General features: G+C 38.8%; 1 protein-coding gene across 5 annotated transcripts in view; it reads left to right on the top strand.

Moving 5' to 3' along the window:
- Positions 1-27500, top strand: part of LOC309501029 (receptor-type tyrosine-protein phosphatase mu) — a 299591-nt gene that overhangs the window by 83439 nt on the left and 188652 nt on the right. For all 5 annotated transcript variants that reach the window (XR_014206757.1, XR_014206758.1, XM_082172944.1 and 2 more), the window contains exons 2-3: positions 871-993; positions 18263-18537. Coding sequence is in view for 3 of the 5 variants with exons in the window: in XM_082172944.1 (XP_082029070.1) it covers positions 871-993; positions 18263-18537 (398 nt within the window). In the remaining 2 variants the exon portion in view is untranslated. The remainder of the gene's footprint in view (positions 1-870; positions 994-18262; positions 18538-27500) is intronic.

Here is a 27500-nt window from a genome sequence, read left to right on the forward strand (position 1 = left end):
GTAAAATTACATAAGATATTATGTCTTGTTTTCTGGGGAAATAAGTCAAAATTAAGTGAGTTTTTGCTTAAAAAGGGCTAAATGATCTGCCAATGGGGTGAGAAAAATTATCTTAATTCAAACAGAAAATTTTGCTTGTTTTAAGCAAAGACTCACTTAATTTTGATACATTTCCCCAGAAAACAAGACATCATATTTTAAGGTATTTTACTACTTTAGTAAATGCATCTTGATTTGAGAATTTTTTGATATTTGGACTGGAAACAAGACAAGAAGACTAAGTAAGAAAAGCATGTTTGGCAGTGTTCACATTATGATGCACACATGTTCAGACTGTTAAAGGTGAAGTGTGTAAACAGATTTGTTAATGTTTCATCGATTAGTCGCTTGAGTCTGTGATGCAACCAAAACTAATCATGTTTGACAGTCAAAGAGCCACAAACCCCTATAAAAAAACCTTTTCTACATGCTCACCTGTTTATGCAGGAATTAAAAGCGCCTGGTTCCTCTTTGGGCCGCGTGTCCCGTCAGGATTATTAGGATGAATGAGAGCGAACGCCAGATGATTTGAAGGGGAAGTCTGGTTCGCACGCCGCTGCGAAATGAATCAGATTTATGCTCTATAGCAAGCCGGCGTTTAACGATGATAGAGTTTGGACACTTCATTTCTGTCATTGTGAAATTGGCTCACGCGCGGCTAATGATGGTAATATATGTTGTGGCTGGAATCCCTCTCCATCACGGTTTAAACGCTCCTGTTGTTTGGCATATTGCATTACGAGCGGACGGAAAGAAGCGTAATGGATGCGCTCGTTCATTTCCAGGCCGGGAAAGGCGCTGACGATGTGAATGTCTGTCGTTCTGTTGCAGGGGATTGTGACTTCGAGAAACCCTTCTCTTCGTGTGGATACACTCAAGGACGAGACGATGACCTCGACTGGGAACAGGTCGACACCAGTGAGAAGCCTTCGCTGGATCCGTGGATGCCACCCGGTGAGACACAGACACACACACACACACACACACACACACACACACACACACACACACACACACACACACATGCGACACTGATGGATTTTTGCTTTCATTATTGGTCTTTCTGGCCGGTCATTCATTGGGATTGTTGGACATTTTTTGAAGGAAATGTGAGTGGTGCTTGTCCTGGCGAAACTCTCCACTATGTGGTTGTTACACTTTAAAAAACACTGGGTTAAAAACAACCCAATTTGTGTTGTTTTCAACCCAAGGTCTTGGTAAATATAGGAGAGAACACATGTTGGGTTTATTTAACCCAGCATAATGGGTTGATTTATGTTCACTATAGAACTAGCTTTTTATTATTATTTTGATTCATACATTATATCATTATATCATACCTTTTTGCTTTTATTGGTTCTTCTGGCCGGTCATTCATTGGGATTGTTGGGCATTTTTTTGAAGGAAATGTGAGTGTGCTTGCCTTGGTGAAACTCGCCATTACGTGGTTGTTACACTTTAAAAAACACTGGGTTAAAAACAACCCAAATTGGGTTACAATGGCTGGGGAAATATAGGACAGAACACATGTTGGTTTAATTTTAGCCAGCAAATTGGGTTGTTTATTTAACCCAGCCTAATGGGTTGATTTCTTTTCACTATAGAACTAGCTGTTTATTATTATTTTACTACATACATTATATCATTATATCTTACTTTTTTGCTTTTATTATTGGTCTTTCTGGCCGGTCAATCATTGGGATTGTTGAACATTTTTTGAAGCAGATGTGAGTGTGCTTGCCTTGGTCGAAACTCGCCACTATTTTTCGCCTTTGTTGCCTTTGGGTTTTGTCTTGCTTAATTGGGGAAATTGTATTTAATATTCAACAATATTATTGATCTCCTGCTGGAAGCAAACTTTGTTGCATTATTTTTTTAGTGCTGCTTGCATTGGCAAACCACTGTGTGGTTGTTACACTAAAAAACACTGGGTTAAAAACAACCCAAGGGCTGGGGAAATATAGGAGGAAATATTAAAGACAAAATTCGCAGATATTAAAAGGTTTCAATTTGGAGCAGAAAGTCTTAAATTCATAATCATGGCATTACATGGTGGATACGCTGCAAACAATTAATATCTTACTGTCTTGTTTTCCAGCACAAATATCTAAACATTCTTAAATCAAGATGCTTTTACTGGAGAAGCAAAAATCTTTTTACTTGAAGATGTTAAGTAAAAAATGGATCAGAGTTTGTGTTTAAAACAAGAACAAATATTTGTCAATGGAGTCAAACAAATAATCCTGTTTTCCTTTTTAAGTAAGTTTATTTTTCTGACTTCATTGGCAGATATTTGTTTCAAAGTACATTTTTAATACATATAATGATTGACTTGTATGTCATTTGATTGCTTGACTTCATTCTCAGTGCTTCATGTGACGCTGCATTCATTCACCCATTGAATTAAAGCTTGTAATCTGGTTCTAGTTGGTTTGAGCTCTTTATTGAGGGTTGTTTGAAAGACTAGAGAAGATGAATGTGAAGCAAAGCTGGCGAGATGGTGGACGATCACTTCATTAGAGAGTAAAGAATCAACGTTCATTCCTCTGAGGAAACGTTCCTCCACTAACCGGCCCGGATATCGCTCACGTTACGGTAAAAGGCTGTAAATGTGACCAGCGCTCGATATCAGCGGGATGACTCCATTGTGCCGGTAATGGAGGAAAGACAAAAGCTCTGGGAATGAATTTTTATATCAAAACACGCAAATCTATTTTAATTAAAGCATTTTTTCCTCTCGCAGTGGCATATTGGAAGTCATTAGAATGCTTTTCCCGTATCTCTCTCTCTCTTTAATGCTGCATTGATCGCGTATGATTTGATTTGAGATGAGGACTCTGAGCTAGCGTGGGACTGACAGCAGTGTGTGTGTGTGTGTGTGTGTGTGTGTGTGTGTGTGTGTGTGGGACTCTGGGACTGACAGCACCTCAGGAATCAGACTAATGGAGACGCTGCTTCCCTTTCGAAAGGGAACTCGCTCTTCGTGGAAACGCATTGGGGAACGCCTCGGGCGTGACAGGTGTCTTACACTGCAATCGAATCACTGCAATCCTACCGACCTGAGACAACGCCTATGATGTCATCATCGTGCGACCCGGAAGTATAAAAGGGGCGCCTTGCAAACATGACATTCATCTTTTCGTCTTCAGGGACTGTTCTGTTAGTAAATGCTGAATGATTACGGTAAGAGACATTTTAAAATGAAACACACGAGGAAGGCTGACTGTGTTCAGAAGTGTGCTGACCCATGCCCAAGATATTTGACGGCGAGTGACACACGTGAACTGTGCGTTTTCGGTCTGGATGAAGAGGTTCTCGAGAGAGCCGCCTGTGCAAACTGTGAGCGTTTTTATCGGAGAACGCTCTGCTCTCGTCTGGCCCTCTTCTAGAGTGAGGAGGGCTCAGCGTCTGGACTCGTGGGTCAGGTCTCTTCTCGAGTGAGGAGGGCTCAGCGTCTGGACTCGTGGGTCAGGTCTCTTCTCGAGTGAGGAGGGCTCAGCGTCTGGACTCGTGGGTCAGGTCTCTTCTCGAGTGAGGAGGGCTCAGCGTCTGGACTCGTGGGTCAGGTCTCTTCTCGAGTGAGGAGGGCTCAGCGTCTGGACTCGTGGGTCAGGTCTCTTCTCGAGTGAGGAGGGCTCAGTGTCTGGACTCGTGGTTCATGTCTCTTCTCGAGTGAGGAGGGCTCAGCGTCTGGACTCGTGGGTCAGGTCTCTTCTCGAGTGAGGAGGGCTCAGCGTCTGGACTCGTGGGTCAGGTCTCCTCTCGAGTGAGGAGGGCTCAGCGTCTGGACTCGTGGTTCAGGTCTCTTCTCGAGTGAGGAGGGCTCAGCGTCTGGACTCGTAGTTGAGGTCTCTTCTCGAGTGAGGAGGGCTCAGCGTCTGGACTCGTGGGTCAGGTCTCTTCTCGAGTGAGGAGGGCTCAGCGTCTGGACTCGTGGGTCAGGTCTCTTCTCGAGTGAGGAGGGCTCAGCGTCTGGACTCGTGGGTCAGGTCTCTTCTCGAGTGAGGAGGGCTCAGCGTCTGGACTCGTGGTTCAGGTCTCTTCTCGAGTCAGGAGGGCTCAGCAACTAGACTCGTGGTTCTGGTCTCTTCTCGAGTGAGAAGGGCTCAGCGTCTGGACTCGTGGCTCAGGTCTCTTCTCGAGTGAGGAGGGCTCAGCGTCTGGACTCGTGGTTCAGGTCTCTTCTCGAGTGAGGAGGGCTCAGCGTCTGGACTCGTTGTTCAGGTCTCTTCTTGAGCGAGGAGGGCTCAGCGTCTGGACTCGTGGGTCAGGTCTCTTCTCGAGTGAGGAGGGCTCAGCGTCTAGACTCGTGATTCAGGTCTCTTCTCGAGTGAGGAGGGCTCAGCGTCTGGACTCGTGGGTCAGGTCTCTTCTCGAGTGAGGAGGGCTCAGCGTCTGGACTCGTGGCTCAGGTCCCTCTTGTGCTGAGGCGGAGCGGGGACTCGCATCATGGGGTTCCCAGAAGGTCCTCGCCGATCGCCTTCAGAGGGGTGGAAACCTCTCAGACGATTCGATGGTTAACGAAGGTGAGCTGCAGGGGGATGAGGAAGACTATTCTCCTATTGTTCCTGCAGCGAGTGCTCTTCAGGACGAGCAGGAAATGGATGATGAGGGTGATAATCAGGGAGAACGTCCCTGTACCGTGTATGGAGTGCGCCGCCGGCAGGATTGACGATCGGTTTCTCCCCGGCCATAGACCACCAGCTCAGGCGAGCCTTCCATTCCTTCCTGATCTTCACATGGAGATCGAGAGGGCATGGAAGAACCCATACTCTGCCCGGATCCACCGACATCCGGTGGCTAGTTTCGCTATCTCGTGTCTGAGAGCTCCAACCCTGCCGTCCGAACCGCTGAAGAATACAGCATGTTTGAATGGCAGAGCATACACGGCAGCGGGTCAGGCCGGTGTTGCAGGCGTACCAGCCCGACCTGCTGCGGGATCTCGACCAGGGGTCAGGGCTGGTGGTCACGGACAGGCATCTGTGGTTAAACCTGGCTGACATCGGGGAGAAGGAGAAGGCCTTTCTCCTCGACTCGCCGGTTTCGCCCTCTGAACTCTTTGGCACCTCCGTGGAGGTGGTGGTTGGGAAGTTCAGGGAGGCGAAGGCGTGCTCAGCTGCTTTCAGGACCTGTATACCGCTGAGATCCGGATCCACGCCCAGACAGACGGGAGGGCCAAACCCTTCACGGTTCGAGGACCATAGACACGGCCAGAGAGCCAGTGTCGCCTCTCGTGCGCCCCCTCCATGGAGGAAGAAGAAGAGGGATCTGAAGGAGGTGATCCAGCACAAGCGAACCCAGAGTCGGTGATGGATCATCTCCCCGGAGGGCGTGTTACATCTCAGCCCTCTCCTCTCTTCCAGACTCCCCAGGCGTTTCTTACATCAGGCCTGGGCCTCCCCATGATGAGAACGATGTTCTGATGGCCTGCCTCGGCTTGGTTAGTGAGAGCGCCTCTTTCAGGCATGTAAAGTGGTGGACCCCATGTTCATAGAGTCTTCACTCCGCACGCCGCAGGTGAGCTGAGTGGTCTTGTCTAAGAAACATTTTTTTGTGTGCAACTAACACTAAAATGTATTTCTCTACAGACTTTTTGTTCCCTGTGTAGAGTTATGGGGTCACGTTATTGTACATTAAGGTAAGGTAAACTTGGATATTACTGCCCTGAAGTTCCCCTGTTAGGTGGCTAGAACGATAAAAAGAAGCTCCAATTATATGGGTGTCTTTTGTGAGTATGTGATGGCTTCCTTTTTGCTGCTTGTTTTATTTCTGAGATACATCTGCGTTAGCCCTTGGGCTATTAGCCACCTCGGGGTAGAGTAGTTCGTCTCCTCCCAAAAAAAAAATAAAAAAAAGGTTTTGGAGTGTAGACTGACGCTGGAGCTTCAGATAGATATTGTGTCCAGCCCACGGGGCTGTCTGACATTCACTATGTGAATGTAGACTTTTTAAGCATCCCTATATGACAGTCGTTCGGCCGAGGCCCGCCCCCTTCTCTGAGAAAGGTAACACAGGATGGTGCCGAGGCATAAGTAGTACAAACATAGGGTTAGGCCTTCAATAAGGCCTCCGGCACAATAGGCTGGCCAATATATTGAATATTTCCTACATATATGCATTGATTTTTATGTTATTTTCATTTGGCCATTGAGTTTTGTGAACATCATGTTATTTAGTCTAGTTTTATGATTAAATTCAACATAGAAACTCAATGTACTTTTTAAAATCCTTTTCTTAGACGCATGTTTATGATGGAGTATATGAAACAAAGTAAAGAGGCCGCACTATGCATATAAAACGTTTATTTTGCACAAACGCGTTTCGGCGTGTGCCTTCTTCAGTGTTGCACACTGAAGAAGGCACACGCCGAAACGCGTTTGTGCAAAATAAACGTTTTATATGCATAGTGCGGCCTCTTTACTTTGTTTCATATGTGTTATATAAGGCCAGCACTCTGAAAATCTAAAAAAACATAGAGTGAAGCCTGCTCCCAACCCTATCACTTATGATGGAGTATATAAATTAAAATGTATTAAATTTCATTATTCCATGAGTGCATGTAGTGGAAAAACCCACAATAATTTCTTAATAATTATAATTATAATTAATTTACTTAAATATTTAGGTACACATTTTTATGCATTTGAATGCATATAAAACTTCCATCCTTTGGGATTACACAGTTTTAACATAAACAAACTAATAACCTTAATGTGATGTATACAGTATTTTTCACTCATACATAAATGAAACATGGAATAGTTTATTATAAATTATTAGCATCTATTTTATTTTATTTAAATTACATTCAAAATGCATGAAAGACGTCTTTTCTGCTCACCAAGGCTGCATTTATTTGATCAAAAATACAGTAAAAACAGTGAAATATCATTGTAATGTAAATCATCTGTTTTCTATGTGAATATCTAGTAAAGTGTCATTAATGCCTGTGATCAAAGCTGAATTTTCAGCATCATTACTCCAGTCTTCAGTGTCATATGATCCTTCTCAAAATATTCTAATATGAGGATTTGATGCTCAATAATAGTTAATTAATAAAATAGAAAACGGGAGTATTTTTGATCAAATGAATGCAGCTTTGGTGAGCAGAAGTGACAACAAAATTGCAGTTATTCCAAATGTTTGACCAGAAACAACCAAATCATTTATTTTCCATCAAAAAAAAAAAAAAAAAAACGAAAAAAACAACAACTTATTTTTAGTAATAAATTATGCAAAACACAGCTTTATGTCTGGTATGAAACATTAGCTCTCACTGTTGGCAGGTGTGACTGAAGTTTTGAGTCCATTAAGAGTCAGAATGAATGATAAATGAGAGAGTGGTTGAGTGAATCACGTGTTTATCCTGATAAATGAAAGAGTGTTTGAGTGAATAACATTAGTGTTTATCCTGCACAGCTGCATCTGATGAAAGATTAACGTTCCCTGCTGGATTCCTGCCGATCACGGATCAAAGCATCAGGTTGCATTAGCGAGTCGCACGTCAATCACTCATGAATCTCAAACATGCGCTTGGTATCGATTACGCCTGATCACATGATCTGATCATTAAGAGCCATGAAAACATGAGATCACAGCAGCAGAATGTAAACATGCTTCCTGAAAGCTCCATCCACATGCACATCTGTGGAACTCCTTCTCCTCCTCCTTTTCCTCCTTCCCCTCCTCCTCCTCCTCCTTTTCATTATTCTCCTCCTACTTCCTCTCCTCCTCCTCCTTCTCCTTCCCCTCCTATTCTCCTTCTTATACATCTCTTCCCCCTTCTCCTCCTTTCTCCTTTTCCTCCTTCTCCTCCTCCTTCCCCTCCTCCTTTACCTCCTTCTCCTCTTCCTTTTCCTCCTCATTCTCCTCCTCCTTCCCCCTTCTTCTCCTCCTCCCCCTCCTCCTTTTCCTCCTCCTTCTCCCCATCCTCCTTTTCCTCCTCATAGTCCTCCTTTTCCCTCCTCCTTTTCCTCATCATTCTCCTTTTCCTCCTCCTTCCTCCTTCTTCTCCTCCTCCCCTCCTCCTTTTCCTCCTTCTTCTCCTCCTCCCCATCCTCCTAGTCCTCCTTTTCCCTCCTCCTTTTCATCATCTTTCTCCTCCTCATCCTAGTCATCCTTTCCCTCCTCCTTTTTCTCATCATTCTCCTCCCCTCCTCCTTTTCCTCATCATATTTCTTTTTCTCCTCCTCCTTCCCCTCCTCCTTATTTTCCTCCTCTACCTGCCCCTTTTCCTCCTTCTCCTCCTCCTCCTGCCTTTCTTCCTTCTTGTTATTTCTTCTTATTCTCCTCATCCTTGTTCTTCTCCTTTCTTCTTATTCTTATTCTTCACATTGTATAGAACATTTAATGCAAAATACACTTTCCTGGCCAGTGTTTGAAACAATAGAAGAAATGCACTAAATTAATGATGAATTATGCATCTTAATTAATGTAAAATCACACTAGCAGCATCTTCAGGGTTCACATCTCTGGATGTGGAGGATTTATATGAGGCTCGGCCTCCATGTGTCTGTCTCACAGCAGAGGATTGTGGGAGATGTTAAAGAACGAGGGTCTTCTGCCTCTCATTAATTAGTTTCTCTCCTCAATACTGAGTCAATCATGTAGATGTGTGTATGAGTCTTTAGAGGAACTAGTTAACGCCGGTCAGAAGAGAACGCCTGAAGACGTGGACGAGACCAAAGACTTGAGCTTGAGCTTCATTCACGGGACATTCAAATGCAGGGAATTATAACTGTGATTTAATTTATGCACTTTTTTGCATATTTTTAACTAGTTGCTCAGGATATACTTTGAATGTTGGCTTACTTGAAGCAGACAAAACTGCAAACATGATGTTCTTCCTCAGTGTTTCTGTCTCGTTCTCCAGCACAAATATCTAAACATTCTTAAACCAAGATTCATTCACTGGAGAAGAAGCAAAATGACTGAAGATATTACGTCGTCTTTTTTGAAAAATGCATTAAACTTACTTGAGTTTGTGCTTATAAACATAACAAATATCTGCTAATGGAGTCAGAAAAATAATCTTAATTAATTTAGAGGGAAAACAACATTGTTTTTCTGACCCCATTGGCAGATATTTGTTCTTGTTTTAAGCATGATATGCAAAAACTAAAAAATTGAAAAATAAAAAATAAGATTAAAATAAATAAATAAAACATTCATTTAAATAAATCAATGTACGAAACAAAATTAATACATCTACAGTACAGTGCAGTAATACTATAGTGAGTAGAAATTTGTTATAATGTAACAAAATAGAAAGTAAATATTATCCAAATATTATATTAATTCGCATGAAAATGTATATTTAACACATGTTTTCAGACATCATCTTCTGAGACTATGATGTGTTTTACCCTAAAGTCACATGAATCTCTTACTCTGCTCCATTTACGAGCCTAATTTGATTGCGTTTCTGCAGATCCATTTGGAGACGTTTTCACACGGCCTATTAAGAAATCCAGAATATTCGTCTCTCAAGATCAAAAGCGGCGAAATTCGTACTTTTTTTCCTAATGAAGCCTCGTCTGGAATGTTATTTGTTTTTACAGGCTCATTAACTGAATTAAGTGTTCTGCATACAGTAATGCCGCGCTTCATCCCCCCTGCGGACGGAAAACATCCCTCCTGTTGTTCAGAGAGACGTTTATTCTGTCATAGAGACTGAAGGACGGCAGGAATTAAATCAGAACTTCAATCACATCAGCTAAAGATGTCGTCCCGCGGGAAACAGCCATTACCATGATGCCACAACATCACGCTAATTGTGTTTGCAAGTTTGTGCGAATGTTTGTGATGTCAGAGGGAAAGTCAAACGGGACAGAAAAGACACGGTTATATGATTATAGGTCAGCGCTCAAGATAATACTGTCCTTCTACATCAGCTGAGCCAATCTGTTGGGTGAAAGTCACATTTATCAGTGGTGAAAATCCAGCTTTTAATGTTGTTTATGTGTCTATGATGTGTTTTTAATATGCTTTAAGACAAAGCATGTGTAAGTTCATAAGTCGACAGCATTGCTGAGTATTTCCTCCTTTAAACTGCAGTGAACCAAAGACAGTCTCAAACACACGCTTTGAAATCGCTGGTGTTTCTGACGTCACAAACTACCTTGTAACCAATCAGATCAACGTGTGATCGTCAACCAGTGGATCTCTGAGCTGAGTGAGTGAGTGGAGGCGGGGCTCATTTGCATATTCATAGAACCGCGCATACTAAATGAGGCGAGGGTGTCGAGTTACAGTCAAGATATTTTAAGACATGACACATATTTTTCACGGAAACAAACATTTAAATGTCATTTTGCTGATCAAAGATGAGTTTTAAGGGATAAAATGATGGACTACAGGAGGACTTTAAAGGGATAGTTCACCCAAAAATTAAAGTTAGCCCATAATTAAAAAAAATATGAGAGTTATATTAAATAATATGCTGGCTCTTTCCAGCTTTATAATGGGAGTGAATGGAGACTTAGATTTTGAAGCCCCAAAAAAGTGCATCCATCCATCATAAAAGTAATCCATACGACTCCAGGGGTTAATAACGGCCTAATAGAAGAGAAGCCATGCATTTTTGTTAGAAAAATATCCATATTTATAACTTTATAAACTGCTATTTGTGTATGGAGCGGATAAAATATATAATTTATCATTTAGACTCATTAAAATGATTTAAAGGATTGTGTGAATCAGTGGGTGGGGCTAAAGAGGTGATGATGTAGAAGTGGGCGTCGACCTTATTCTGCAGAGACGGTCTTTCGCTGCTCTATGACATCATAATGTGACAAAATCCAAAACGAGTTGTTTTCTGAGCTTGGCTTCAATAAAAGCTGTTTTTGGACTGAGTTATGAAACTTATGATATTTTTTATAGCACAATAACCTCTGATATGTCAAAAAATCAAGGAAAATTGTATTTCTCAATCCATGACCCCTTTAATATCACTGAGATCAGTTTTATTTTAGTTTTATTAATATTATTTTAAATTAGAATTTTAATTTAATTACATTTAATTAATTTTGTTTTGTGCTTTTGTCATTTTATTAGTTTATTTTATATATATATATATATATATATATATATATATATATATATATATATACATACATATATATATATATATATATATATATATATATATATATATATATATTAGAGGTGGGCATAGATTAATTTTTTTAATCTAGATTAATCTAGATTAATTTTGAAATTAATCTAGATTAATCTAGATTAAAATGGCTCGTTTGAATTCTGCCGAAGGCATTCAGAATATGTGTGCTACCCAAATAATGACTATAAAAGTAAGTCTTTGAGAACGGGTTTCTCAAGCCAGGTGGCGCATTAGACCAGGGGCTCATCTCCTGTTTCCAAAATGCATCACAAACTGCTTGAGAAAGCTGTTCTACTCATAGACTGTAAAAGGTTACTACTGTACTGTTACCGTCCGTAGGCAACATTAGGTAGGCCTATGTTATTATCAACTATAATAGGCTATCAATTAGGGATGGGCGATATGGCCTAAAATCCATATTGTGATATACAGTGCGATAACGATATATATTATAATAAAACGATTTCAGAACAGGTTACACAGACCCTGCTAAACAACTGCTAAATGTTTTTTTTAGTTTTTTTTTTAAGGGTGTATGTAGTTTTGAGAACATATTTTGTGCAAAACTGTAAGTATACAACATCATTTTGCAGATAAATAAAATTTAAGTACACTATAGCTGCAGAGACTTAAGTAGGTCTAATGTTTATTATGGCTTGGAGTTTATGAAACCCCAAATTTAAAATGAGAATATTGTCTAACCGATGTCTTTTCAGTTAAAAAGAAACACAACAATGATTCTTAAAATCGGGCGCAGACAGAGATTATGTGCTACACCACTAAGATATATTGGGAATAATACGCGCGCGCTGGTATTCAGTGATATGTTTCGTTTTGAATTTGAGGTGGTAGAACGGATTAGTCGTGTGTTAATTTACCGAACTGTTACCCCACACACTCTGTCTGTATAGTTTTCTGCTGCACGTCGGCCGGCTTAAATCCGAACCAAGTCCAAATAATGGAACATGTTGCACCGATCTTTTTCACCAGCTTTCACTTTCAGCCGTGTTTACTTAAGATGACGACGAATATGATGCGTTGCAGCCGGGTGTACCTCGCGGCCGCGGGTAGATTGCGTCATCATAGCTTGTGTAGTAGAAGCGGCAACATTCTAATCTGAAAAATGAAGCCTACCCGGAAGTGCGAAAAACTGCAATACATCGAAAATCCGCTAGGGGCAGGTCCCAAAAGGGAGCAAATGTCCATACACCCCCATGTTAAAATGTCCGTTTTCACAGCATAAATTCATGTTTTTACAGGTTGGTCCCATGGACTTTTATTGTATTTTTCGATAGGTTCCGAGTGCCTGACAACTGTAAGGGGGGTGAATTTTTTTCTAACTCGTTAGTTTAGATCGTATTTAGATTTAAAATGTATGACAAATAAGGGCGCGATTGACAGCTTGATTGACAGCTGACAACGAGCATAGGCTGCGCCGAGTGGAATTCCTGAAATTTGACGTCTCGGCCATGATCTGACACAACACATCATACCTGTAAGTTATCCTTTCTGAACATTTGTATTGAAATATGGCGCCGCCCATACCCCCCATAAACGGCCTCAAAACCGTTCTTCAGAAGTCTATGGGTGACGTCACAGACGCTTTGTCCATATTTTTTACAGTCTATGGTGTAGTATAAAGCCAGCTCAGCTCCCAACCCAACTTGGAGAATAGATTAACGGCGATATTTTTTTTATCGCCCGATAAGAGTCTCGCGTTAACGCAGCACGTTAACGCCGATAACGGCCCACCACTAATATATATATATATATATATATATATATATATATTGCTTTGTAGATTTAATTTAGTTTTATTTCAGTTTTGGTTTTTATTTATTTCCAGTTAATAATTTTAGAGTTCAACTTGATTGATTGATTGATTGATTGATTGATTAACTTTATTAATCCCCGGAGGGAAATTTAGGTGTCACAGCAGCACAACCATACAATGAATAAATTAAAACAACTTTAAGACATTCACAAACAACACAAGACTCATTCTTCAACTTCAACCTCGAACTTCAACTTATTTCAATTCATTACCAAGGCAACATTTATTCATTTTCATTTAGTTAGATTTTTAAGGTAATATTTATATTTAATTTAATTTTAGCTTTATTTCTAATAACAGATTTTTTTTTTTTACGTTTTAGTCAATGATAATAATAACAGGTAGAAACTAATATAGTTTTTATTAATATTTTGAGTTTTATAAAGGTGGGCGTCGACCTTCTTCTGCAGAGGCGGTCTTTCACTGCTCTATGACATCATAATGTGACAAAATCCAAAACGAGTTGTTTTCTGAGCTTGGCTTCAATTAAAGCTGTTTTTGGACTGAGTTCTGAAACTTATGATATTTTTATAGTACAATAACCTCTGATATGTTAAAATTTGATTTCTAAATCCATGACCCCTTCACCAATACCATGATAACCGTGAAGATTTTGGTCACTGTAATCGTGATGAAAGGTCTAATCCCTGATCACTGCCGTCCTGCACTTTTTCCTGTTTAAAAACCTATGGTTGAATCAATTAAACGTGTTTCCGGTGGCATTTCATGGTGACTTTACGTCACGGGCTGATGGTGTTACGCGTCTCAACAGATAATGTCATTAAGATGTTGTGGGATGTGTGTGAGAACGGATGAACTCATCATGAAACGCGCAGATCTGACTGTTCCCCGGCCAATTAGCTCTCGGCTAAAGTAGACCGTCCTCGAAAAATATATATTTTTCTCTTCAGAGTTTATGAAAGTTCTTCAGCTTTCATTTGCAAGACAGACAGATGGAATAAAGTTTTTTTCCCCCTTCCTCATTGTTCGAGTCAGACAAAAGCAGCTCCAGCTCCATCATTCGTATTTTTCCTGTCTTTTCTTGCGTTTTTTCTTTCTTTCTTTCTTGCATGGGGGAAATTGAGCTCGGGCCACGGCTCCTCACGAACTCTCACAGCGAGAGCGTTTTTGATTGGTGCCACAATGTGAGAATTGGCTTGTCTACATTGACATTTGAGAGCCGCCGCCGGGCCCGCGACCTCGCGAGTTTTATTAGCAAATGAGACCTGGAGGGCTTGAGTTTAAAGAGCGGCCCCTTCGTTCCGATTTCAACCACATAATGATTTTCACAGGGTTCAGGACCTGAATGAGAACAGAATAATGAGCGCCAGTCATTACTGGAATTACAACCCCGCTCACACCGTCGCTCGGAGCGTATAATGAGTGTAATGCCTATAGACTTTGATGATTAGCGTCAGACGGTTTGGTGTCTGTGGAGGAACTGATGCGCGTCAAGAGGAGTTATGATCAGGGTTACTATTGTTCATTTAAAGTGTGTGTGTGTGTGTGTGTGTGTGTGTGTGTGTGTGTGTGTGTGTGTGTGTGTGTGTGTGTGTGTGTGTGTGTGTGTGTGTGTGTGTACATATTTTCATTACTTGAAGTAAAGTAAACATTAAATAAATTGCTATATAATATATAAAAATGTATATGTAATATATGTAAAATAATATATATCTATAAAATTTGTATATACATATTTAAGCATATATATATATTTTCATTACTTGAAATAAAATAAACATTAAACTAAAATAGGAATATAATATAATATAAATTCATAAAATATAATATATAATGTTAAATAAATGTCATTTGTTTTAAATAGGTTTTTGTTTTTATTTTGAAATCATTCATTTTCATTATTTTTTTTAATTATAAATTTTTCATCTACTCCTGCAGTTTCTTCACAAACCATGCTTTGAGTTTGATCAATTCAATTTAATAAATAAAGATAATTAAATAATTATAAACATTTGTTTAGTTGAATAAATTAAAATGAACGAATTAATGAATATTTCTTTATTTAGCTTTTGCCAATCTTAATGCATTACACAAGACTTTAATAATATAGATATGCATATGAATCATGCATCAGCACGTGGAGTACCATGGTATCTGATAGCATTACCATAGTAAAACTACAGTGCTTGTTTATGTGTTATATTAATATTCAGTAAGCGTGCAGAAGCAAGTTCATCAGAATGTTTGATTTGAAACCACATTTATGAAAATCATACGGACGGATCACTGTAACTTTAATCATAACTGTTCTGGGTAATAATACGACACAGATGTGTTTATTTTAGGCTGCGCTGTCTCTCATTATGAAGAAATGTGGAACTTCTCCTCATAATAATAATGTTGTGTGATGCCCGGCTTGTCCGAGACTCTTTTTAATTAGCTCTGCCATTAGCGTGACAAGCTCACTCGGTATCCCAGCATGCTCTAATGAAGCATCAGGTGCCAAGACGCTCGAAATAAACCCGCGGACCGCTGGTTCTCTGAGTAAATTAGCGGCAGGTAATGGTTTCACCTTGTCAGAGCTGTGGGGAGTTTCTCTGAGATCCGCTAGCGTGTGTATCACACCAGCAGATCGTCATGGTAATTTGTAAGGAACCAGTAGACAAGCTCGGATTAAAGTTATGGTTTCATACGCTCTTTTGAGTTTGGCAGCGGATCCGTGGCACATGCTAATCTGTTCCCGGGCGCTCATCTGCACAAATCCTTAACTAAACTACTCGTGATCGCGAGTCCTCACAGTCTCCAAACTAACCAACACTTGCTGTGATCTTCATGCTAGCAGCATGCTAAAACACGCTAGCAATGTGCTAAAACATGTTAGCAATGTGTTATGTTAGAAACATGTTAGCAACATGCTAGTAACGTATTAAATCATGATAGCAAGATGTTAAATCATGTTAACATCATGTTAAAACATACTAGTAATGTGTTAAGTCATGCTAGCAACTTGTTAAAACATGTTAGCAATGAGTTCTAACATGCTAGAAATGTGCTAAAACATGTTAGCAATGTGTTAAATTGTTAGAAATATGTTAAATCTTGCTAGCAACATGTTAAACATGCTAGCAATGTGTTAAATCATGTTATAAACATGCTAGCAGCATGTTAAAACATGATAACAATGTGCTAAAACATGTTAGCAATGTGTTATGTTAGAAACATGCTAGTAACGTGTTAAATCATGATAGCAACATGCTTAATCATGCTAACTTCATGTTAAAACATGCTAGTAATGTGATAAATCTTGCTAGCAACTTGTTAAAACATGTTAGCAATGTGTTCTAACATGCTAGACGTGCTAAAACATGCTAGCAATGTGATAAATTGTTAGTAATATGTTAAATCTTGCTACAAACATGTTACCCATGCTAGCAAAGTGTGAAATCATGTTATAAAGATGCTAGCAACATGTTAAAACATGATAACAATGTGTTACATTACGTTAGAAAAATGCTAGAAATGTGTTAAGTCATGCTAGCATTTTAAAACACGCTAGTAATTAGCTAAAAACATGTTAATAAAGTGTTAAATCATGTTAAAACATGCTAGCAACATGCTAAAAAAAGAAGGTTTCGTTTGGTAACATTGGTTAACATTAACTATCAGTGAAGTATACTTCTACAGGATTTATTAATCTTATTGTTTATTTCTACATTAATCAAAATTGTATTTTTTGACACTAGTAAATCTAGTGATCTAATATGAACAAACAATAAACAAAATACATGCTGTAAAAATATCGCCTATCAGTGATCTGCGGCTTTGAAATCTAAATATGTCTTTACATACTGAATGTCCTGAGTGACTGTGAGTCATGTGACCTGTAGCAGGTGTTGTGAGGTCGTCGCCTCTCGTCCAATCAGATCTGAGCTTGTTGAAGTGCTAATAAACACAGACCCGCTGGCCTTTCTGAGACACTCGAGCTCCGCGGCTAATTGGGCCGAACACGCTATTGTTGAGGAGGAGAAACACTGTGTGTTCGTCGCAAGAAAACACACTCGTTATGATTCGCTGCCGGAGACGGTGGCTAATTATTCTGGCGGACAAGAAGTGGTCGTTACACAGAAGTGATTAACACAGCTTTACATCACATCACTTCTGCTGGAAAACATGCTAGAGTTGATTAAAGACTAATTAAAGAATGTACGAGAGGCTTCGGTTTATTGTGGATATATACATTTTATTTAAAGATTGTGAGTGTGTGTGTATGTGAGTGTGTGTGTCTGTCTGTGAGTGTGTGTGAGTGAGTGAGTGAGTGAGTGAATGAGGGTGTGAATAATTGTGTGAGTGTGTGTGAGAGAGTTTGTGAATGAGTGTGAGTCAGAGTGTGTGTGTGTGTGTGTGTGTGTGTGTGTGTGTGTGTGTGTGTGTGTGTGTGTGTGTGTGTGTGTGTGTGTGTGTGTGTGTGTGTGTGTGTGTGTGTGTGTGTGTGTGTGTGTGTGTGTCTGTTTATGTATATCTTCTTCAGCAAGTGTTTCCAAACTGAGGAAAGTGTCATAAAGGAAAAGCAAACAGATGTCCAGTGTGAACAGATAAACATCAACCACACTAAAGCTGCTGTGCGTGTGTGTGTGTGTGTGTGTGTGTGTGTGTGTAATCGTGAGTCAGTGTGTGTGTGTTGATTTTGGCATCAGCCTGATTGAAACAGATCTACATTTATTAGCATTGCTAATTAAGATAAATCAAGCTGCTCCTGTAATGAAGTGGCTCCTCTTTAATCAATTACCGTCACTGCAGTGATTTCTACATGTTGATAAACACATTAATGTATTCCATATGTCTCATAAACACATCAGTGTGTGACAGTGATCTGCTCTCCGAACACGTTCAGCACTGATCTGAACATCTACAGTGTGAAGTTTTTGATTGGTATGATTTTTAATGTTTTTAAAATAAGGATCATGTGACACTGAAGACTGGAGTAATGATGCTGAAAATTCAGCTTTGATCACAGGAATAAATTACACTTTACTGTATATTCACATAGAAAACAGATGATTTACATTATAATAATATTTCACAATTTTACCGGGTTTTTTTGTTGTTTTTGTATTTTTAATGAAATAAATGCAGCCTTGGTGAGCAGAAGAAACTTAATTTAAAAACATAAAAAATCTTACCGATCCAAATATTTTGACTGGTAGTGTGTATAAATGTGTTTAGACTTGATAAACACCTTCTCATCTCATCATTGATTATATATATATATACGTATATTGATTATCATTGTGTATTGTGATGTTCTCCAGGCGCAGCGTTCATGATGGTGAACTCCTCGGGCCGGTTTGCGGGTCAGAAGGCGTTACTCTTCACTCCGCAGCTGAAGGAGAACGACACACACTGCGTGATATTCCAGTTCTATGTTGCGGGTCGAGAGGGCGGCAGACCTGGACATCTGAACATCTACATCAAGGAGAACAACAGCCCGATGGGGTTACCGGTGTGGAACACCTCTGGACCCGCCACACACTCCTGGAGCCAGGTGGAGCTCGCCATCAGCACTTACTGGCCCAACTACTACCAGGTAAACTGTGTGAGTGAGTGAGTGAGAGAGTGAGAGAGTGAGAGAGTGTGAGTGAGTGAGTGAGTGAGTGAGTGAGTGAGTGAGTGAGTGAGTGAGTGAGTGAGTGAGTGAGTGAGTGAGTGAGTGAGTGAGAGAGAGAGTGAGAGAGACTGTGTGTGAGTGTGAGAGAGTGAGAGAGTGAGTGAGTGAGTGAGTGAGTGAGTGAGTGAGTGAGTGAGTGAGTGAGTGAGTGAGTGAGTGAGAGAGACGGTGTGTGTGTGTGTGTGAGTGTGAGAGAGTGAGAGAGTGAGTGAGTGAGTGAGTGAGTGTGTGAGTGTGTGAGTGTGTGAGTGAGTGTGTGAGAGAGTGAGAGAGTGAGTGCGTGTGCGTGTGCGTGTGCCTGTGCGTGTGCGTGTGCGTGTGCGTGTGTGTGTGTGTGTGTGTGGTCAGATACATGTTATTTTCTGTCACCTGCTCATCAGGTTCAGGTGAATGTAATGAAAATCTGCCCATTAGAGAGAAACAGAGAATCACATTTTCGGCTGCTTGATTTTTCACATGTGCTGTGAGCCTGAAGAGAGAGTGTGTGTGTGTGTGTGTGTGTGTGTGTGTGTGTGTGTGTGTGTGTGTGTGTGTGTGTGTGTGTGTGTGTGTGTGTGTGTGTGTGTGTGTGTGTGTGTGTGTGTGTGTGTGTGTGTGTGTGTGTGTGTGTGTGTGTGTGTGTGTGTGTGTGTGTGTGTGTGTGAGTGAAGAGAGAGACGCTCTGATTTCACACATGCTGGTCATTAGTGACCCGTCCTCATGGGTGTTGACGGAGCCCCGTGTTAATTGGTGGAACGAGCCCCCGTGACCCCGCGCAGGGAACGCGCGCTTTGGTAAATTACTCCATTAGAGCGACAGCGAGAGGTTACGACGAGACCCTGATTAGATGCGTTAGAGGAACACATACACACACACACACACACACACACACACGCCAAACCCTGCAACACATCAGCATTTCATTTATAAAGTTTCATTATGACGTGTGGAGTAGTGTGAGCCGATCCAAAGAGGATTTTAAACGGGCTTTTGTCAGATTATTCATGCTTTACGGAAGCTTTTTACCTATAAATAAGAATATTTATTATTGATATTATTGTTTTAAATAAAATAATAAAGAAAATGAAGAAATATTACTATTCTAATTTATCTACTGTAAAATAAAACATTCAATAATATAAGTGTAAAATAATAAATAATACTAATTATAATAATAAGTGTTTTATAATAATAAAAATAATAATTTGAGTTGTTACTATTATTAAAAAACAGTAAATAAAATTATGAAATGTTGTTATTGTAATTCTCATTGTGTATTTAAGGAAAATAATATAATAATATAAAATGATAATACATTAATAAATTAAATTATCATAAAAAATGTAATTGAATAACAATAATTACTATTATTGAAGAAAATTATAAAGAAAATTATTTTATATTATATTATTAAACTGTAAAATAAACGAAAATAATGTTTTTAGATTATTATTAATAATAATAATATTGTTTTTATTAATAAATAAAATAATAAGGAAAATTAAGAAATATTACTATTGCAAATTTTCACACCGCCGAACTCTGCAACTCATCATAATTTAATTTGTAAAGTTTCATTATGACGAGTGGAGAAGTGTGAGCCGGTCCAAGAGGATTTTAAATGGGCTTCTGTCAGATTATTCATGCTTTGCTGAACTTTTTGATTGCATTAGAGGAATAATTCAGGCAATAATTAAAATTAATTTACTCATTAGCTCTAATGACTTTCCAATCCTTTAGTGACGGCATGTGTGAAGCTGCTAACATGTCCTAACCAGACGAAACTCTCTCAGACGAAGTATCTTTATCATGTTAATCAGCCGGAACGAACAACAGAGGATTGTAATCGGTGTGTATATCTGTGACATCACAGCTGGAGATACAAACACAGATGACAGTGATAATCTCAGGAACTAATTATGTGCTTCTATTTCATCTTTAAAAGGTTTTAACCAAACAATAGATAATTCATCTCAGATCTTAGAAATATGTATATATTTGTAAGGTTTATATGTTTGAACTGCATGTAAAATGTCTATTTTATGTAATTAATTTTTATTGACATTCAATTATCATTCATATTTCATATATACTGTATGTATCATACATACATTTTTTTCCCATACATCTCATAATAGTATTTATAAGAGATTTTGAAAATAAATTAATGGAAACTGGAATGTTTAAACTGTTTATTCAATGACAAAGATTGTTTCGTTCACTCACTGTGCATTGTTCATAATGTTGAAATGGTTTAATATTTATAAATTAAGTGCAGTAATGCAAATGCAGCGCGCTTGCAGAGAGACTCCGCCCTCACGCTCTTCTGATTGGCTGTGATTTTTGATTGATTGATTGTGAGTGCAGTGCGCTTGCAGAGAGACTCCGCCCTCACGCTCTTCTGATTGGCTGTGATTTTTGATTGATTGATTGTGAGTGCAGTGCGCTTGCAGAGAGACTCCGCCCACACGCTCTTCTGATTGGCTGTGATATTTGATTGATTGATTGTGAGTGCAGTGCGCTTGCAGAAAGACTCCGCCCACACGCTCTTCTGATTGGCTGTGATATTTGATTGATTGATTGTGAGTGCAGTGCGCTTGCAGAGAGACTCCGCCCACACACTCTTCTGATTGGCTGATTTTTGATTGATTGATTGTGAGTGCAGTGCGCTTGCAGAGAGACTCCGCCCACACGCTCTTCTGATTGGCTGTGATCTTTGATTGATTTTGTCACGTGACACGTCTCGTTTTTGAATTGTTTCTGGTGTGGACAGATTGCTTGTCACGATAATCTGCCTTAATCTGGTTAGGAAACAGAGTGTAAAACAGAGAAACTCCCAGTTCCTCATTCAGAAACACAAACACACACTGTAACTCTCAGATCAACAGTGTTGAATACCGCGGTAAACTGAGAGCAGGCGTGGTTTTAACCTCAGACGCCTGAAATATCTTCTTTCACTTGTGTTTCAACATCCAGCACATTTGTCTAACCCGGCATTCCGACTCTGGGAGCGGTTTAGCGGGAGCATCCCAACATTTCTGCCATGGGTTGAGTTTAACAGTATATATAGCGAGTGTATTACAGGAGCCGCCCGTGTGTTTGCTGACATTATTGCTGTCTGTGACTTTCTATTTCTGTCCCGTCTGCATTTGGGAAGGATGTGCGCTCTCAAATGTTGCTGTTAGTTTGACGGAGAGATGTTTGATCTCTAACTAGCATGTGTTATTAAGGCTCTTAAAATGATTTCACATGCGTCGCTCTGAGTGACAAGAATAGAGCGAATGTGTGTCTAATTAGCGACGTCTGGATAATTATTGGTCGCTGTAATTGCACAGTATCGTAAGTGATCATCAAAACCACACCACCTGGTGCTTTGGACATTATTCTGTAATTACAGACTCGATTTGATGTTTTTCCTCTCTAGAAAAAGATGTGGTTGAAAAGCTCTGTGCTAATTGGCACGATCAGGTCAGCGATCAGAACTTTTAATTGGCTGTGACAGATATTTAGTTTTTATGCATTTCTTTTTTTTTTTCTTTTTTTTTCTCATAGAATTGTTTATTGTTGCAAACTGCATTTGTTAATTTTATAGCACATCACCCACCATAAACCACCATAAACAACCATAACCAACCATAACCAACCATAACCAACCATAACCAACCATAAACCACCATAACCAACCATAACCAACCATAACCAACCATAAACCACCATAAACAACCATAACCAACCATAAACAACCATAAACAACCATAAACAACCATAAACAACCATAAACAACCATAACCAACCATAACCAACCATAACCAACCATAAACCACCATAACCAACCATAACCAACCATAACCAACCATAAACCACCATAAACAACCATAACCAACCATAAACAACCATAAACAACCATAAACAACCATAAACAACCATAAACAACCATAAACAACCATAAACAACCCTTTCCAGCCCCAGCAAAGCCATCCAGGAGATCTGAAAAAAAAAATTGAGATGATGATAATATTAATAAAAAAAAAATAAAAAAATAATTACATATATGCATATATGAATACATGCATAATTGAGATTATGATAATATTAATACAAAAGAAATAATAATAATTACATATATGCATATATGAATACATGCATAATTGAGATGATAATATTAATACAACAAAAATTATATATTTGCAGATATGAATACATGCATAATTGAGATGATAATATTAATACAACAAAAATTATATATTTGCAGATATGAATACATGCATAATTGAGATGATAATATTAATATAAAAAAATTACATATATGCATATATGAATACATGCATAATTGAGATGATAATGTTAATACAAAAAAAATACATATATGCATATATGAATACATGCATAATTGAGATGATAATATTAATACAAAAAATTATAATAATAATTACATATATGCATATATGAATACATGCATAATTGAGATTATGATAATATTAATACAAAAGAAATAATAATAATTACATATATGCATATATGAATACATGCATAATTGAGATGATAATATTAATACAACAATTATATATTTGCAGATATGAATACATGCATAATTGAGATGATAATGTTAATACAAAAAAAATACATATATGCATATATGAATACATGCATAATTGAGATGATAATATTAATACAAAAAATTATATATTTGCAGATATGAATACATGCATAATTGAGATGATAATATTAATACAAAAAAATTACATATATGCATATATGAATACATGCATAATTGAGATGATGATAATATTAATACAAAAAAATAAAAATAATTACATGTACGTTTTTATTGTTTGTTGACCTGGTCAGTTCAGATGTGAGTGTGTTTACTTCTCGAAAAACAAAAGCTTCATCTTTGCAGTGGTTTATTGGTACATTAATATAATATACTATTTATGATATCAATATTTCTTAAATATGTGTTTTCATTTATAAGATATATTCCAGTGAAGGGAACATTCCAGAGCAGTTTCATAGGTTCACTGTCACTTAACTCGTCAATCTACAGATTTTCATCTTCCAAAATGTCTCACTTGTAGAGGTCAATACAATATAAGATTTAGGGTTATTAAATTATGGAATGGTTTATCCCATCTAGCAAGAAAATGTTCATCTTTAATATATTCTAAAAAGATGTATAAAGGTCTTTGAGTGCAGTAAGAGGCTCCTGATGGCAGGTGTGTGTGTGTGTGTGTGTGTGTGTGTGTGTGTGTGTGTGTGTGTGTGTGTGTGTGTGTGTGTGTGTGTGTGTGTGTGTGTGTGTGTGTGTGTGTGTGTGTGTGTGAGAGCTGGCAGAGCTGTGTGATATTATGGGATGTTTGGAGAACCGCACCCAGTTCCTAAAGGAAGCGTGTCATTCCTGTCCTTCATCTGAGCTTGTGTCCGTACGGGAGAATCCTGTCCCTCTAGTTTAATAATAATAATAATAATAAACTTTATTTTCTATAGCGACTTTAAAAGTCACATCTCAAAGCGCTTCACAAAAATAAGAAAAAATAAAAGAGAAATACAACATTATAAAAGAAAAGCATTCATAAAAGAGAAGTTCATTCAAATATACAATATAAATATCAAATGTTATTGAAAGAGTTCCACAAGTAAATGCTATCGATTTTTTTTATTTAAAGTAATCAAATAAATAAAATAAAAGCTACACTAAAAAAGTTTGTTTATGTTAGTTATATCAGATCTGTCAATGTTAGTTTGTTTATGTTAGTTATGTTAGATCTGTTTATGCTAATCTGATGCTAGTCTGTTTATGTTAGTTAGTTTGTGTTAGTTTATGTTAGTTATGTTAGTCCCTTGTGAAACCTGAAAATGTGAAGAAATCTGTATTTCTCGTCCACTAGGGGTGTAACGATACCCTCATATAACGATACTAAACTCACAATATTATTGCGATACTCCAAGACATTTGGTAAAAGGTTAACAAAAAATGTACTGTTCATTAAAATGCTAAATTTGATACATTGTGGGTGTAAATTAATATTCCTGGACTTTTGGGAATTTTTGTATTGCGATGTATTGTGACACGATCTATTGTTACACCTCTATCGTCCACTTAATGTTAATGAGACAGATTATGGGCCCTATTTTAACGATCTGAAACGCAAGTATCAAGCGCGAAACGCAAGTAACTTTGTGGGTAACAAGTAACCCGACGCAAATCTAAAATGTGTTGGTCTGAAGTCGCTTCATTACTCATAGGTGTGGTTTGGGCGTAACGTGAAATAAACCAATCAGAGCGTCATCTCACATTCCCTTTAAGAGCAGGCGCGCTTGTTCCATGGCGGATTACTATTATAATGGCGGGTTTGCCAGACGCACGCCAGGAGCGGTTCACAGCCGAGGAGACCGACGTTCTCGTCAGGGCCGTAAAACACAGAGAAGTGACATTGGGGATGGAGAAACACACACAGATTAGCTTCGGTTAAACAGGCGTATGATAATTTGGGTAAATGTGTAAGCTAGATTTATGCCTATTTTTTCACATCTTCATGGACACAACAATGATTTCCCTCGTGTGGAATATTTTTCCTTGTAATTATGTATGGTTTTCTAAAAATCGAACTGCTTCTGTGTAGATGAGAGAATCAAAGTGTATGTGTGTTGTGCACACGCTACATTATGGCCAAGCACGCGCCCTTAAAATAGCCTCTGAATAACGCGCCGCTGACTTTAGACGAGGTTTCTCCTGGTCTGTGACGGAATTGTTTTCTGAAACTGCAGAATAGCACCAGGGAACGTTTGCTCCGGAACACGCCTCCTCTTTTCGCTGAACCGCCCCCGGGAGCGCAAGTTCATTCCCTAATTTACCGACGTGCGTCTGTGGAGGGAAGAGTCAGCTGTGCGTCGGGTGCAGAATAGGAATGATACATGTGTCGCTGTACAAAGTCAATTGCACTGGGAGAGAGATAGGGCCCTTTAACTTATATAGTTGAAAATTATCATTCTGTCATCATTTACTCATTCTCATGATGTTCCAGTTTGACTTTTTCCAGTTTCTTCCACTTCCAACATTGGACCCCATTGAATTGCATTGAATGGACAGAAAAGAAAAAAAAATCTTCAGATTATCTTTTATGTCTCTCAGGATTGAAAGGGAGTGAGTGATTAAAGGTTTTAAATCAAGTCAATCCAAATGTGGGTGCCGATGTCAGACTATATATTACTGTATATATTTAATTCAAGCTGCTTCTCCACATCATATTCAGGAACCCGAATCTGTCGGTCAACAGCCGGTTCAGGTCAGTGTGACCGTGATGTTGCAGAACCGGCTCAAGGGACGCCTGTCAAACCTCTCGCGCACTGAATATGCATCATAATAGAAAGCTTAGCAAAGAGCATGTATCCCAGAATCCTTCACTCTGCCGTCTTTAGCCCTGACCCCCAGAGTCTGGCTGTCGAGTTGAATTGTTTGGCTGTATAAACCGAGCAGATTTAGCACATGCTGCCGCAGCATCTCGCTGATAGAGACGTGATTTACCACGTCTATAAAATCTGCAATCTGACAGACAGCCGATTCACCATGAGCACCCTTGGAGCCTGATCCCGTTCGCCCGCTGGTTTAACAAGTTTAGCCCAATAACTACAGCCAAATGGTGTTTTAATGAGCACTAATGACCAGTGTGAGTGGTGTTTTCCTCATCTTTGTAATTTCAACTGAAACAGGAAGCTAAGGTGGGACTTAATGGATGGCTCCTCCCCCTTTTCAAATATCCAATAGCGTTTAGTTTCCCTCACGGACTGACAGCACCATGGAAGCGAATCCGAGCGCTGATACGTTACGATACGTTGGTTTTAATAGTAGAGATGAGAATAAATTCTAGCCATTTTTGACTCTGGATCACGTCACCAGTCTCGAGTCGCACGGGTATATCTGTGGCACAATACAACAATACATATGGGTCAAAATTATCGATTTTTCTTTTATGTCAAAAATCATTAGGATATTAAGTAAAGATCATGTTCCATGAAGATATTTTGTACATTTCCTACCGTAAATATATAAAAAATATATTTTTGTGAGTGAATGCAGCACAATCGCCAACATAAATGAACAACTTTAAAGGAGATTTTCTCAATGTTTCGATTTTTTTTGCGTCCTCAGATTCCAGATTTTCAATAGTTGTATCTCGGCCAAATATTGTCCTATCATAACAAACCATACATCAATGGAAAGTTTATTTATTCAGCTTTCAGATGATGTATAAATCTCTATTTACAGTTTTTCTCAGTCGCTTTGGTGCATTTCTCACATCACTATTTACATTTGCACAACAGTTAGTTCAACCTCCACAACATTTAGTCATTTGTGCACATCATAGTAGCAGTTTCTCATTCCTTCCAACAAATTGCAAATGCTTTTGCTCATGCATCAATTGCTTTCATACAACTCTCTGCTGTTTTATAACATTATCATTTGCTTATGTCATGTCAGTCAAAATGAACTATACTTGTGAATGCTGAATAGTCATTCCATATAAAACTAATAGTCCTCATTTCATTGCTTGAGTCATTACATACAAAAATTTTGAACTAGTTGTCAAAATCTGTCAAGCAAAATTTTAAACATTTTTTTAAATATTTTTTTTTCCTGAAAATGTCTCCTAAATTGAACAATTTCTCTCAGGTGAATCTCAGCTTTCACTGATGAGAAGGGGTGGGTGAAGCATTAGTTGCAACCAATGTTCAGTTCCAGTATGTACTGCAATATTGTTTCCAGTTGTGCACAGCTCTACCCAAAGGGAGTTTATGTTTGTTGTAAATAAGGGTGTATTTGTTCTTTTGCACAATGCTGTGAACAAATTAGAATTGCAAAGAGCATATGCAGTAAAAATGTGAAACATACATATTCAGTGTCT

The sequence above is a fragment of the Leuciscus leuciscus genome (assembly GCF_965113295.1).
Source record: "Leuciscus leuciscus genome assembly, chromosome: 6".
In the NCBI taxonomy this organism is placed as follows: Eukaryota; Metazoa; Chordata; class Actinopteri; order Cypriniformes; family Leuciscidae; genus Leuciscus; species Leuciscus leuciscus.